At 37.1% G+C, this 16,418-nt stretch overlaps 2 protein-coding genes across 2 annotated transcripts in view; both read right to left on the reverse strand.

Moving 5' to 3' along the window:
- Window positions 1-6,076: 6,076 nt before the first annotated feature.
- Window positions 6,077-16,418, reverse strand: part of LOC149233842 (7-methylxanthine methyltransferase ICS1-like) — a 67,328-nt gene continuing 56,986 nt past the window's right edge. Inside the window, exons 3-9 of the mRNA XM_089382310.1 lie at window positions 12,998-13,081; window positions 12,774-12,905; window positions 12,382-12,650; window positions 7,656-7,746; window positions 7,148-7,558; window positions 6,741-7,010; window positions 6,077-6,655 (exon numbers count right to left, since the gene is read on the reverse strand). Of these exons, the coding sequence (XP_089238436.1) occupies window positions 6,275-6,655; window positions 6,741-7,010; window positions 7,148-7,558; window positions 7,656-7,746; window positions 12,382-12,650; window positions 12,774-12,905; window positions 12,998-13,081 (1,638 nt within the window). The 3' untranslated portion in view covers window positions 6,077-6,274. The remainder of the gene's footprint in view (window positions 6,656-6,740; window positions 7,011-7,147; window positions 7,559-7,655; window positions 7,747-12,381; window positions 12,651-12,773; window positions 12,906-12,997; window positions 13,082-16,418) is intronic.
- LOC149233843 (uncharacterized) lies at window positions 10,468-12,323 on the reverse strand. The gene is made up of 2 exons (XM_089376826.1): window positions 11,831-12,323; window positions 10,468-11,741 (listed from the first exon to the last, which is right to left on the reverse strand). The coding sequence occupies exons 1-2, from the start codon at window positions 12,321-12,323 to the stop codon at window positions 11,230-11,232; spliced, it is 1,005 nt and encodes a 334-aa protein (XP_089232952.1). The 3' UTR covers window positions 10,468-11,229.

The following is a 16,418-nucleotide window of genomic DNA, read 5'->3' on the forward strand; positions in this document are numbered from 1 at the left end:
GAATACAGATCTGTAATTAGATTCTACAAATTTCACACCAGAATTTCAAATTTGATCTGCAAACTCATCGCCCCAAAAAATTCTTGCAAAAATAAAAATACAAATCTCTTTTCTCTGCCCAAGAAAGTGCTCTCATACCAATTGTAATAGATCTAACCTGCAAATATATGATAATGTAAATATACCTAGAAATAGCAAGATAGAATAGATAAACTTCATATCTTTATTAATATCAAAACCCCTAGGTAGGGCAACACCATACAATCACTCCTTAAGGAAGGAGAACACTTCACAAGCCATATGCTTGTGCATACAACAATTATTCATGTCCCTCCATGGGGAGTCTCTAACCTTTATATAGGGCGCATACATACAGTACCATGGGTCATTACCATGGTTCTCTCAAAACCATATATCTAATACAATAGGCTTATTACATTATTGCTAACCACTTATGGTCCCTTACATGATGTTGGTTAGTCACTTCATTTATTAACTATGGCCCATCCCATTATTACATTATTTCCTTGGGTACCTCCCTCTGTACCCCATACTATCCCCCCTAGGTATACTACAGACGTTGACGCCTATGTATGTGAAGCAGAGAAAGAGCATATAGATGCTCAAGAACTCCACTTTAATGTGGATGGTGAAGATGATAGTGAATCACATTGTGAGAAGACACATGTGGATGATGACTACAATGTGAGTTGTGAATTGGTGAATCTAACAATATACATTGTTGATGATGGTGAAGCTTCCAATAAAGTAGTGAATAAAATGTGTGATCCAGTTGGTAAGATTGCAGCTGATGATGACCACTTTGTATCAGATATTGATAAGTTTATGTTTGAGAATGATAAAGATAGTTTTGCATATGAAGTAATGGTTTGTGAAGATGAGAGTCAATTTCTCATGAATTCAACAACAACTAATGAATTTGGTGAAGTTAAAATTGTTAATGAGCACATGCATGCTTGATATCCCACCATAGGGTTGATGAAAATTATGTTGATGCCATTTGTGGTCTCTTTTTCAAATAGGGATTGATTATGGAAATATGGAAAGTGTCATGTTTGATGAAGAATTTAAGGTTGAAGTTTCCATTGTAGTAGCAAGTTATGGAGCAAAAGTTGAAACTACTGATGAAGCAATGTGCGATGTAGTAGCAGTTGACGATCAAGAAGAGGATAAAATGATTCAAGAATTTTTTATGAGAATATCTTCTAAGTACATAACAATGGAAAATAACCTCGATGCAGTTGAAGAGTTAGAGAATAAAGAAGAAGCAGAGAAGGCTTTCACTGTAGAGCATAATGAAGGTATTTTTAACATTGATTTTGAGTGTGCTCTTAAACATGAAGACAATCCAGATACAATTATAGATGAAAGAGAAGATGAATAAAAAGATGAAGAAAAGGACATGGAAATTTGTGAAGATGAAGAAGAAAGCATCAAAATAATATTTCACCATTGGAGTTAAGAAGAGATAAAGTTTTTCTATCAAGAAATATGGCAGAAAGAAGAGCAAGAACATCAAGCATCAAAGGCTAAGAAAAGTTCACAGTTTGAAGATAAAGAGTTGTGGAATCAATCCATGAGTGAATCAATTTCTAAAGAGGAAGCTGTAAAAGACATGCTCAAAAAGCCTAAATTATTTTTTAGAACAAATATAAGAGAAGTCAAAGAAAAATTGTAATAGCAATAAGTGAAGAAATAGAGAGCTTGTAGCAAGAAAGTGTAGTTGAAAATGAAGCAGTTTCGAGGGTATAGAATTTGGAAGAGATGAAAAAGAAAATCCAATAGTGTAAAACGTTTTTTGAGTCAATTTTTTATGGTAAGCCTAGCGGGCATAGTTGAGTCATTATTATATTAAGGCCAATTCATGTGGTCATAACTAAGGGGGAGTGTTACAATTAATAATTACTCCTATGTGCATGAAATGCATGAAGATATGAGTTAAGTTAAGGAAAAGAAAAATGCTAAGTTAAGTTAAAGCAAAGTTAGAAAAGTTTAGTTAAAGCGTCAAGTCTTAATTTGAATGAGGAAAGGAAAGTTAGAGTTTGCATGCTACCATATTTGGAAACTTTGGTGTTTATATATACCCGTGGTTGGGTCATTGTAATGAAAAGCAAGAAGAGAGAAGGGATGCAACTTTATGGATGTATTTGAGAGAATAATTAATGAACATAAAATATTTATTTAAGTATAATCTTGTGTATTTATTTGTTTTGTGTTTGTTTGTTTATCTTTTTCTCTCACTAACATTGCATTCAAAGCATGGGGAAAAAATTGGCAACTGTGGTAATGATTGAATAGAATGAAATGTCTTTTCTTAGTTATTGTTCATGATCAAGCATCGAAGGAAAAGGAAGGAGATCTAATTTCAAGCAAGGTTGTATTGGCAAGAGGAATGTTTAGGTTTCTTAAATTAGAAAGGTCGACATAATGGAATGTATTTTCTTAGTTATTGTTCTTGATCAAGCAGGAGATCTAATTTCAAGCAAGGTCGTATTGGCAAGATGAATGTTTAGGTTTCTTAAATTAGAAAGGACAAAAGGAAGGTAGCTAAAAGAAAGTAAGTAGCAAGGTTAAACCATTGACAAAGGAAGCTCCATTGAACCATACCAACTACCTATAGTATTGCTACATAAAAGAAGAGGCTTGAGAATGAAATAAGGTATGTTGTGCATCAACAAGTTAGTCTTGATAAATTATCATGCTAGCTACTTATTACTTTGTAGTTAATCAAACTCAGTTCATTTTTCCCGTGGTAACGATTACTTTGTACTTAATCATAGTGAGTTCATCTATCCATTGGTAATAAGTTCTCACTAAGACAAAAGCTAGGAAAAATATAACATACGTAAAATTTTCACACTCAAAACTATAAAAGAAAAAGAAATATAACAAAAGTATAATTTTCATACTCAATATTGATGTTATTTTCATATTCAATATTGATGCTATATTTTTCTTGAAGGTCAACATTATTTGAAAATCTGCTTCTAATTTCTAGCTTCTATTAAGTAGGTGATGATTAGAGCACAAGCCCCATAGATCCCCCATAGGACTTTACTTAGGCATCGGGTAAGAGATCCCCTTACTTGGAAGTTCACTTGCACTAAATGAATATAACAAGTGATTAGGAGAATAACAAATTTTCATGCAAGGGAAGCAGTGAAGCATTGAAGTTGGTTGGTTGAAGAAAGTAGTGAGAGGTGTCTAGAGGAGGATCCTACACCTTAACAGAATAAATGATAGAATTTTTCTTCATGAAAAATACATGATGACTTATCCTAATGGAAAGAAGCATATGAAATGTTTCAACTTTCTCAAACTTTAGGTTATTTCTCTTGTACGGAATTGAAAACTTAGATTAGTGTAAAGCATACAATAAGATGTGGAATCTTATTTCCTAATTAAATTTCTTTGATCTAGGAATCAACAATGAAACTAACTACTCAAACTATCATGAATGTGTATTATTAATGAGAATCAAGTACAATGTATTTGTCATTATTTTTAAAAATCATGTGTAAATTTTGTGAATCTAAAAAAAAAAAAATAACATACACAACATGAATAAAATTACGTCATCAAACATTAAATCAATCATAGTTTTTATTTATAATCATAAATATATTAATATTAATTTTATAAAATCCTCGATTGGGATGTGAGACAGCTATATTGGTATTCCGAATATCATTAATATGATGGAACACAAGAGTGGAGGGTGGCAGTACTCCATCCCTCGCACATTTGATCTCACTAGAAAGGTGGAAATGCACATGTATTATGAAGGCATCTCCCCAACTTTATTCCACGGACTTCAAGATCTGCGAGAGGTTAAGGTATCAGGTGGGTTGTTAAATCGTTGTATGCAAGCATTGAAGTTCCAAGTAGCGTGCCACCCACATGTAAAAGGCTTCCTCCCACACCATTCATCCTCTGTGGGTATGTGTATTTTGCGGGTTTCTCTATTACATTCCCCTTGTTCGATCAATTTCTTTGTTTTTTCACTGACGAAGTGTTGACATAATGATGTCTGGAGCTAGTTGGAATCTATCCCGTGAATGTTGGAAGAAATAGTAGGTTTCTATGATGGATTGTTTGCTTATAGCTTTGTTGTTTCTATTTATTTCGACATCTTTCTTTCTCGCATGGGTTGTATTCAAGTGTTCCAGTTTAGTGTTTAATTTCTGTTTCATCCTCTGTTGCTTGTGTTTACTACCTTGACAGACTACTGGTTTTGATGATTAACAAGTTTTGGGCTATCCTAGATAGGGTTCTCTCATCTATGTCTTATTATCTTATTTTCAAACGACCTAGGGAAACTTGGGTGGTAATTGTAGACCTCCTAAGCCAGACCCATTGCAGTTTCCTTGATAATTGGTGGGTAGTTAGATATAGTAATCACCATAATCTATATGTACTACGTCGTATCCTTACAAGTCTATCTATTTCGAGAGGTTCCTAGGATCCTAAGTAAGTCACCTGCCATGCGACCAAAATTATAACACCCTATACCAAAGTTAGCCATTCTCATGGTCCTTTGTTTATCAATCCTATGGCTCGCCCTTCCTTTGTCAAAAGCTTTTTGGCTAGTGGGCAGCCATGGACGCGGCAGGAAACAGGGGTCGATTCTTGGTGATAGCCAAACCCAACCTCGCCCAACGAAAAGTCGAGGCCACAAAACCACCTCTCGTCTCATTCATGAAGCATCCCATTCATTCCAAAGTGGTACTTCATCATAGGTATGCCAACTATTTTCAGGTTGGGAATCTAAGTTGAACCATCAGGCAACCGATACATATGTGGATTTAGGTGATTGGAGGGATTTGATGCCTGACTCGGGCCATTCGAGAGGAAGGTCCTTCCAATATAAACAAACAATCTATCCTTATTGGTTAATGAAGAACACTGTAGCCAAATCTTTGGCTAATCCTCCAATAGACTCTTCCAAGACGAATTATGGACTTGCTGATATCCATAAGGAATTTCACTTGATTCAACTTCAACTCCAACAACCGAATGGACGCCTAAGTCACATTGAGCGACATATTCCATGCATCCCTCAGTGAGAACTTCCTAGTTCCAATGTGAAGGATCCAACCCAATTGGACTTCTTTCACAATTTGTAGCATGGTTGGCTTAATTTGGCTTTTCCTCTTGTCATATAAAGTATATGCAGATTATAGTTTCTCGTTTTAGTTATTTAGTATATAGAAGGCTGCATGAGATTCATACATACATAGTTCTGTTTGACACTGTTAAACTTTTATGTTTTTGGATGGAATATAATGCACTTAGATGGCCAAATTTCCTTCTTGAAAGGTTGAGACCATCTAACTATCTGAATTCGACTATCTGTAACCCGTATTTTTTAAAATAAATGAATAAGAAAAACATACCAAACTTAAAAAATCTAAATATTAAATTTTATAAAATATATAATACAGCAATACATAATCAGCTTAATATAATTACATGATAAAAAACTATAGTTCCTTATAACTATGTAAGTTATTATCAATTAACATACTTGACAACAAACCTTTACCTCGAGTATCAAAATAAGTAAAATGTTTGAAAAGCATTCAAATTAAGTGAAACTGTTTCCTGGGCAATATACAACTCATAAGAATGAGCAGGTTTGAGAAACAAACTTGGGTCAAAATCCAATTTATGTTAATGTTAATGATGGTAAGATTTATTTTACATTTTATATATTTTATTAAATTTTGTTTAATTTAAATAGCTTAGCGATTTTAATAATTAAAAAGGGGCGTAGTTTACCTAGGTCACTATTTTTTTTTTAACTTTTTTTCCCACTTAAAACCATTTTTTTTGTTTTTTCAAAATATATGATTATAAATCTTTGAATCATTTTTTAGAGCTGAAATACATTCAGCACCCTCAAAATACCATTAAAAAAAAACAGTAACAACCAAAATCCTAAAAACTTAATAACTATAATCAAAATTTCCCAAATTTGCAGAGAGATTTTTACCAAAACCATACTAGAATTGTCACTATTTTGCATCAGAATTGTATCCTTAGCACACTACTCTATTAAAAATAAAAAGCATGCGTTTTCTTCATTAAAAAGAATTCAAATTACATTTAAAAAAATAAAATGCCTGGAAAGCGTATCCCTGTTCCCACAATGGCCACTGCTATGGCAGAGAGACACCATGAGCTCCATGCCTATGTCTATTATACGCTAATACACACTGACTTTATTTGTAACAGCATCTGCTTAGAGATTTCAGTTGCGTTCAAGGACAATAACCAGATGTCCTCCCTTCTTTCCATATTCCATGCGTTCACTCAGTCTCTTCCCCATTATTTCTCCGAATCTCTCAAACAACACATCCATTATCTCCTCTCCAAAGTGGTGTTTTATCAGGCTTTCAGTCACTGATCTCAATTGCTTTGCAAATTTTCTTCCATACGCATCCTTTAGAGAGGCTGAGCGCCCTGTCATGGCTTCCATCTCCTCCTCTGTGAAACTCTCTGATCTTCTCAGGACCTTCAATCCTAGTATTTCAAACGAACCCTCTCTCGCTACTTCGCTGCTCACTTCCTCTGGACATGGAGCATACAAGGGAAGGTTGAATGAGTTCACCTTCTCCTCCTCGATCAACCCCTGTACAAACATTACCTTTAATAATTATTTGAATTCATTGTCAAACGCATTCTAACTGAATGCAAAATCAATAATATACAAGAACCTGAGACACCAAATCATTCAAACTGCTTCCTAATGACTCCCAACCGAAGGCAATGAAACCCTGATCGCTTGGATCCCGAGAGGTTCGACCCGTTAACACCAAAAACATGCGGCCTCCACGAACCAGTTCCTCTGCCCGGGCGCTTAGAAAAGCGTTGAAATCCCTTTGATATTGACGAAAATAAGCTTCTCCGACAGCCCGAGATCCATGGCACAGGATTTTGCCATTGTTCCATGTCACTGAATTTTTCTCCAAAACCTCTGCAGGAACCTGATCATCATCACACAAGTCACAAAACATACCGGATAATGAGATTTATCAGTATCCGAAACTAAAATCTCATACCACATGACTAGACTGTGAATCTAAATTATTATGTTAATTTAAATCTTTTTGTAAAAACATACTTGAGATAACCAGTGAAGACTGTAGGTTGAATGAACAAAATGGAGAGTCTGGTCTGGAAATAGCCTGCCATAGAACGAACCCGGTACCCCCGCTGCGAAATACGATCTATCTACCGCTACCTCTTCATTCTGATTATCAGTATTTACAGAAAAAGAAGGCAAAATTCTAAAGAGTGAATTGAAATCAGAAGCAGGAAGATCGTTAAAGAATACTTGGCACTGCGGAACAGTTATGCCTGCAGATAGACATTTGGCTTTAAGGGTCTTTGTTATATTTTCAGCAGCGAAGAGAGCATTTGGGCCAGACGAACAACCGAGGTCTGCGATGCAAAATGTCTTGCATTCCACCGTTAACTTCATGGATAAAATTGCTTCCTCCAACAAAGGTTTCACAATTTCTAATACGCTCTTCTGCATTATTGCATTGCCAGACAATATATAATAATTTGAATCGAATGTGTAATTAACTAAGATGTACAAGAGAAAATGATCGATTGACATTCAAAACCTGAAAGTGAATAGAATTTTGAGCATAGCTGTATTCTCCAAGTCCAGCGTTCATATGAAGCACTTTGTCAGTCTTCATGTCCATTCCCAATCACAGAACAACCAGAATCACAAACCGATGGATAATCCGGAGTTTCGGGTGAAGTAGAGGGCGTAAGATGCGATGTTAAGGCAACTTCCCGTGCCTCGAATATCTAAATACCAAAGTTCTAATCATTGTCCATGAAAACTAAAAGATGCTGTACCTATACGCCGTATAGGTTCCATGACACTGGTAAAATTTGGAGTTGTGAGATTTTTTGGAGATTCTGGAATTGGCAGAAAAAATTGACGTTAAATCTTGATTTATATTATTTAAAATGGTTTTTAAACTGCATATTTGGATTCAGCACACTTAAAAACTCTCTGGGACACTTTGCGCGATTCCAATAAATTGCTGCCCAATTCTGACCGAAAAAACTTCCAAAAAATCCCATTATAGACAACTGCATAAAATTTGATATTTATCAATCATTGTCCATGAAAATTAAAACATGCTGTACCTATAAGCATGTGGGCTCCATGACACCTATAAAATTTGATATTTATCTCAAGCTGCAAAGATTCTCTGCGATTTTTTAATATGACAGACTTCTGTATTGGAAATCTCGTCAAGAAATTTGGCATTTTCGATTGCCGTAATTGATGAGCCCACGCAATCCATTTCCCTCTAAGTTTGTTGACCGATTTACTACGATTACTTAAACAGGAGTATTCTGGGGCTTATGCTCTATGACACGTTTAAACTGAAGGTAACAAAGGCCAGAATGCTCAAAAGCGTCTGGGTGAGCTGGATTCAAAGCTTCATCAGTATTAAATAAATAATTGTCGAGGTACGACGTCCTTGTAGTCTCAAAAGCTTTCGACAGTTAGATTTGGCTATGTCCATGGAAAAAGAAGGCAAGGAACGTGAGAGGTAAAAAAATTGAAATATAGTCTTTTGAATAATATGTTTAATAAAATCACCCGGATGCGGGTGGCAATATGTTTACCAGCAATGGGCAGCTGGCAGGACGGCCACACCAGGCGGCTCTGCCATACTTTAATGCCATTAAAGGCCGAGGTGAAGATTATGCAGAGAGGAGATGGCTTCGAGCGAGTGAACTTAACGGTTCTGTACGCAAGGTTGTTGGGTTTCGTAATGGAGGCCTCCAGAGAGTTCAGCATAGGGAACTACATAAATGCGCATCTGTGCCAGAATGAGAATGTCTGTGGTATTTTCATGCTTTGCTCTGAGCAAAGAGGAGAGGGTGCGATTTCTGGAGTTGTGAGCGGAGGCAGAGGCCACACCTCTGCTCAGGGGGCGCTCTATCGCTCTAAGCCAAGAACTCATAACCGGGTTCAGCTTTCAAATAGTGTGGTTCGGGGAGCTCAAGTTCTGTGTGGGGAAATTCGGTTTCACATCGTCAATCGCCCTCACGTTTCAAGGTTCATGGCGCCGAGACAGCGTGGAGTCCCGCGCAGAGGCGGTGTCTGGGGTATTAGCAGAAGGGAGGAGGTCCAGGCAAGGGAAATTCCACCATTGGCTATGGCTGCGCCTCCGTCTTCTCCGTCAGAGGAATCGGACGAGCAAGATAGTCAAATGCATACCTCTAGTTTCACTTTCAGATGCCGGAAAAAGAGATCGAAGGTGTCTTTGCTAATCACTGTTATTGCGACTGAGGAAGATGATGAAGATTCAGATAGCCAGGAGGAAGATGCTGGGGAGCTGGCTCAGGCTGGCATTACTCAAGAGAGGGCGGAAATTGGTAATGATAATCCTCCTCGAGGCATAGTCAACCCTTAGGAGCATGCTCGTGTTATGGGGCCGCTTCAACCGCCAGCATTCCCGCCGGGTTCCCGTCAGCCACTGAACGAAGATGAAAATACACCAGAATTTGTTGCTGCACAGTGATTTGGTTTTGGAGTTTTGGAGGGGTCTCTTTCTTTCCGAGATGCCCAGTTTTTGCTTTAAGGGTAGCGGTATGCCCAGATTTCGCAGTGATTCCAGATCTCTGGAATCCCCTGTCATCCTACCCTCTAATGCCACAATGAATTCAGCAGCAAGGTGCGAGAGGCATGCAAAGGCTCTTTGGTTCTACGATTATGCTGCTGTTGTTCTTTTTGGAGGAATTTCTCTTGTAAGTCAGAGGACTAAATGCTGCTGTTTTGTCCATGCTCATTTCTATTGCATCTATCTTTGTAAATTAGGTAGCCTTGTGCACCTGTACTGCTTTTCAGATGGAGGGTGAAGTTATTCATCCTCAGAGGCATGTTCCTCTCTCTGTAAATATTTTCTTTTTCTTAATATATTAGCTCAGTCTTTACGTAGAAAAAAAAAATATGTTCAATAAAATCGATCAACACAGTGACGAAGATTTTTCAAGTCTCTGTCCATTGCCCAAGGATGTGTTTTTTTGTGTGCAAGTGCTTTGTAGGCAAAGCACAAGGACCCAAAACAGACTACTGCAGCAATCAGGGGTTAAATTTGACGGGTGACCCTACCCGTCAAGGAATTTTTTTATGACGTTTTTATTTTTAAACTGCCCATCATATGACTTTTAAAATTTATTTGTACAAGTTTCATCTGTGCTCTGTGAACTGGTTTGTTAAGAATAGAATCAAGCATAGCATATTTTTTTAATGGATTATTTATTTATTTTTAAACTGCTTATTACAGTCCATTTATATCCTAATTCATACTCATATACTATAAAATAATATTGATGTTAATTTATACCCTAATTCATATGTTATAAAATAAAAATCAAAACCATCAAAAGTAATAACTCGTATTACAAAATAACAAAACAGTCCAAGTCACCAAGGACACTATAACTGTTTTTCTGAATATGTACATAAACTTGGCGTAGTATTCCATGAACCCCACCCTTGGCAAAGCAGCAGACCATTAGCTTATTGCCAATTGGTCTCTGCACGCTATCTATATAGTCCTACATCTATCTGAGAAATACCCCACAAGAAACCAGTTTCTTTCTCACTTGCATGAAATGAATAACAGAACGAGAATCGCTAACAGTGTAGCTCGAACCAGAACTGCCATTCAGGATTTTAACAAATCGAGGATAAACTCCCAAATACTCTCCACATGGTTTTATCCTTCAGGTATATACATGATTTTACCTTCTACCTTTCCCCTCCTTGTGTCAGTTAAACCATCTTTTATGTCATAAATATCAAACACACTAAAATGTCTGCTGAACTTCACTCGATTGCAGATTCTGGAATATTTTGAAAATTTGATGGACAGGAGTGAAGTCCAACAGAACACACTAACATGTTTATTGAACTTCAGTATATTGGAAATTCTGGAATATTTCAGAAATCTGGAGCGAAATCAAACAGTTCACTTTGGGTCTGTGCCTCATATTTCTAAAATATTCCAGAATCGCTCATCTAGATAACGATGACCCTAAAATTTCTCCTTTGTAAAATGACGGACTTCATACTTTGATTAATAAACTTGAACGGAGATTTGTCAAAATAATGTCTTCTCTATCGATAAGCTTTCACTCTATCATCCTTGGGTTCGACGCTTACCTGGTAAAGCACTTTGATCGTTCTGCTTCTTCCCAATCTGCAGCTCTGATTTCAACAATGCTCTTCTTGCAGTCACCCATGTCAAAATGCCTCAAGCTCTTCGAGACCTCTTCTTCCTCTTCCTCCCTCGAACTCCAAGTGGAAACACTCTTATCAACTGAATTGAACTGAATACCCGATGGCAAGCCCTGAAGCTCTAAATTGGCAAAATGGCACTTTTCCAGTTCACCAATGTCGATGCCAGCGCTGTTTATCAGTGCAGATCTACTGGCAGGAGTATTATGCCTAGCAGGAGAACCAGCTTTAACAGGAGTATGGCAACGAGAAGTGCGAGAACTTCCGAGGGGTGTCATATCTGTTCCCATATCCCGGTGCTGAACTGCTGGGATGACCTCGGTACAGGCATCTTTCATGGACTGAAAACCTTCATGCTTACCATAATGTTGTATCTTCCCAGGCTCTGAGACCTTATATCTGGGAGCTGGTTCAACTTTATCAGTAAATTTATCTGCAAGCATGCAATACCAATAAACACTGTAAATACATAGAAACAAATAGGCAATTCAATGCGCCAAACTAGTGTACAACTCAACAGACCTTTCATAAAGACATCGGATGGCAAAGCTGCAAATGCCCCATGATCTGAGGACCCAGAGCCTAAGCTGGATGATAGGTTAATATCTGTGGATAAAACAGAGCTTGAGACTCTGCTTGAAACATCACCCATAACTAACCCTCCTCCAAGATATTTGTCGCCCATATTGCTTCTATCATCCGATCCTGCCCTCAGCTTGACATCCTCAGTACCAACCTTTTGACCCATAATTTCGCCATGCCTGAGCCCCATTGCATTCATCTCATTCCCAGAAACTGGGTTCACTGCATTTGTTTCAGAAGCCTGAGATTGGAAGCCAAGGGCAAGGGTCCTGCAAGTATTAGTATTAGTCTTGATAAAACGACCGAAAGGATTATTACTATTACTATTATTATGAGATAATGAATCGTTGCAGAAAGAATTTATCAGCCATTTCTTCGCATCATCCCACTTTGAAGGAAAAGCCCTCCTTGAAAACCCCCCCATGGCCGTCATATATTTCACTGGAAGAGGATTCTCTGCGGGTCTTGGAGGGGTACCTAGGCAATCTAACCTTTTGGGCACACTGAGACGATTTCCTTCTCTTATTCTGTGGACCTTCAATTCTGAATTAGGCCTACTTTCAATATCCCCAGCAGCCCATTTCTCTGTAAAAGGATTATTATTATTACTCACATTCTTCTTTGCCATGGGGAAAGACTTAACAAACTCGGATGTTTCTCTGAGATTGATTTTACACAGCGGATCAAGCTGATGATGGGTATGGAAGTTTTCTGAAAATGGGTTCTCCATACCGTACTTGGGCAATTTAACCACCACTTCCTGGCAGATAAACAGATATTTTTGAATATTCTACAGTCAGTAACCAAGACATATGGACCCATTATTCTAACATAGCAAACCAGCATTTTGAAAAAATATAGACATGGGATACCAATAATGTACCTTGGATGGCTTATTGGATTCAAATGAAGATTGGACAGGCAAGACTCTGTGCTCCATGCTTCCTGAGTTTGAAGATGGCTGGCTTCTAAAAGTTGGATTGATCACTGATTTCGGACTGATATCTCTGGTTTTCTTCAGAAGAACATTTCCTGTGCAGATTTGATCCTCAATATGGTGGACCATTGCCATATTTCTCTATCTTCTGACACTGAGTGTTGCCCAACCTTTGGGTAAGTGTCATCTGACCACATGAACACTTGCATGCGTGCATTTACAGATGAAGGGGAAGATACTTGCAGTTTCTCTGGCTGCAAAATCAAAACCCACAGAGACCACTCCAGAATAAGTGAGTCAGTGCTTCAGTGCTTCTTCTAAAAATCTTTTAATCAATATTTTTATGAACCAAACAATTCAAAAACAAATTTTTCATCAAATCACTCAAGCTAAGATCTTTTGATCAATATTTTTCTTTAATCAATATTTTTAGAAACCTGTATAAGTTTGAATTTCAGCATCAGATTTCAACAGTGTATTTTGGTATAAAGAATTATCAGACTGCAACCATTGATTTCACTTACATCAGATTGCAACAGTGTATTTTGGTATAAAGAATATCAGACTGCAACCATTGATTTCACTTATAAAATAGAAACAAGGGTGTTATTGGATTTCAAACCTGAGCTGAGGAAGCTTGCACGAAGCCAAAAGAAGAAGAAAAGGAACAGTCACCAGTTTACAGTGGAACAGTCACCAGTGGTAAATGCTCCAGGCTCAGAATTTATTTCCATTCGTGAAAGTTGGTGGACGCGTGACGCGTCACGCATTTGTAGTCTCTAGACTCTGGGTAACGGCAGTTGCAACTTGCCCCCGCCGCCCGCGGGCCGCCAACTTACAGCCTACAGCCAGTGAGCCACAGACTACAGTCACTTCAGTCTTCACTATTTATACCGAGTCCCGACTTGGATGTTAAATATATATATATATATATATCAAAAAATTATTAAAAAAAACTTAAAACTTTTCATTTTCAAACATGCCCGTCATATTGACGGTATTAAAAATTAATAGCAAGTTACCGCTGACGTGGATATTTGAAATTAGAACGTATTTTACGTGTAAAAGACCTAAAAACGGGCAGACGGGCGTCAAATTTAACCCCTGGCAGCAATGACCGACTAGATTCTCTTCCCACCAATGAAAACACCTCAACCTAATTTCTTCTGAGCGACAATTCTCGATTAAGTACGGAACGAAAAAGAAGATGTAGGAAAAAATGTGTGCAAGTACTTTGCATGCAAAGCACAAGGACCCAAAACAGACCACTGCAGCAATGACCGACTAGATTCTCTTCCCACAAATGAAAACACCTCAACCTAATTTCTTCTAAGCGACAATTCTCGATTAAGCACAGAACGAAAAAGAAAATCTAGTTTCGGGAAGTGTTGTAAAATTAATCCTAACCATGGCGTTAAATACATTGAAAGCACTTATATTTGTCAATGGATTTTTGTAGGATTTTTGCGGGTTGTGATTTCGTTTGTAGGGGGAGAACTGAAGTTCTGAGCAGAAGTAGACCATTTAACAACAAATGTGTTGGGAATAATGCTTAATTAGTTATGTAAATCGCTGAATTTTGTGTTTTGTGCAAAACTAAGACAGCAAATTGTTAGCGTGGTTACTGGTTGTAGTGCGAGTGGATTTGCTTAAGAGTTGATTCATAATCATTTTGGTAATAATTTTACTATATAAGAACGTAGTTAATGGTTCAATTTATATATATGATATTTACAGGGGTTTTTAGCTCACATAGTAACTGTTTTATTTGTTTTATTATATATATATATATATATATATATATATATATATATATATATATATATATATATATATATATATATATATATCTATGTGTGTGTGTGTGTGTGTGTATTTTTCTTCATAGTTATGTTGGCTTATGAGCTAGCTTAAATAAGTCATTTCATATTCTACAAGTGGTATCAGAGCACGTAAAATTGTTTTGGGTTAAAGTTGTATTGTTGGAATTTCGCCAAAGCTAATCATGTCAAATTTTAATGAGATGCTAGTGCAGAATTTGATGGGAATGATTATGATTATTGGTGCATTAAGATGCTAACCTTTTTAATTGGAAAAGATTTGTGAGAGATTGTTGAATCAGGATATGAGGAGCCAGCTGATTGGAATGCCCTTACAATCAATGAAAGAACAACAAGAAAGGAAGCAAGAAAGGAGAATGCTCAAGCTTTCTTTCACATTCAGATAGCTCTTGAAAAGAGCTTATTTCCAAGAATATCAAGAGCAAAAACTGCCAAAGATGCCTGGGAGACTCTATAAGAAGCTTACCAAGGTAGTGATCAAGTTAAGGTGGTCAAGCTTCAAACATTGAAGCGAGAGTTCGAGAATTTGAAGATGCAAGAAACTGAAAATGTGAGTGGCTATTGTGTGAGAGTGAAAGATGTGGTCAATAAAATGGCTACACTTGGAGAAACTGTAAGTAATGAAGTTTTAATTAAAAAGGTATTGAGATCTTTAACACATAGATAGAATCATATTGCCATAATCATGGAAGAAAGTATGGATTTGACAAAACTACAGTTTGATCAATTGGTTGGATCTTTGATGTCTCATGAAGAAAGATCGAAGGACACTTTTGAAGGTGTAGAGAAATTTTTTTTCCTCTAAATTACAAATTACAAAGAATGAAGATGCAAACAGTGCCAAAATCAATCAAAGTCAAGGTAAATGGAAAAGCCAAAATTCTTCAAGAGGTAGAGGAAGAGGTGGCTAAAGTGGAAGAGGTAGTTTCAGAGGAACAGGTAGAGGTAGATTTGATAAGAGATATGTTCAATGTTATTATTGTAATAGGTATAGCCACTTTGAAAGAGAATGCAGATTGAAAGAAGGTAAAAACGCTAATTATGCTCAAGAAAGTGGTGAGTATCCTCCAGATCACTTATTTTTATCTTATGCCAAAGGTAAAAATACTAGTAAAGATGTTTGGTACCTAGATTCTGGATGCTCTAACCATATGACAGGGAATGAGAAGTTGGTTTCAGCAAAGGATGGAAATTTCAAATCGAAGATCCAGCTTGGTGATGATAAATCATTGGAGGTTGCTAAGCCAAAGGAGCTATGGAGGTCCAAACAAAAGAAGGTATAAAGAGTATTTGTGAAATTTATTATACTGCACAATTGAAGCATAATTTGTTGAGCATTGGGTAGCTATGTGAGAAAAATTATAAAGTAGTCTTTGAAAATAAGACATGTACTATCTATGATAAGAATAAGGGAAATAGGGTGATCATTGTTGTGCCTATGACAAGAAATAGGATGTTTCCCTTGAGGTTTGATGAACATAACAACAATATTGCAAATATGGCTTATGAAGATTCAAGTTGGTTATGGCATCTCAGGTATGGGCATTTAAATTTTCACAGTTTGAAGTTTCTAACCTCACATGCATTAGTTTCTCGTTTTCCCAAGGTAGAAGAGCATAAGGAGGTTTGTGAAGGATGTGCTAAAGGAAAGCATGCAAGGGAAAGCTTTCCGAAGGGAATTGCATGGAAGGCTCATCACCCACTTCAGCTTGTTCATTCAGACATATGTGGTCCTATGCAAACTAAGAGT

The sequence above is a fragment of the Pinus tabuliformis genome, chromosome J, assembly GCF_031772625.1.
Source record: "Pinus tabuliformis cultivar Carrire ecotype Pingquan chromosome J, CPIR1, whole genome shotgun sequence".
Taxonomy (NCBI): Eukaryota; Viridiplantae; Streptophyta; class Pinopsida; order Pinales; family Pinaceae; genus Pinus; species Pinus tabuliformis.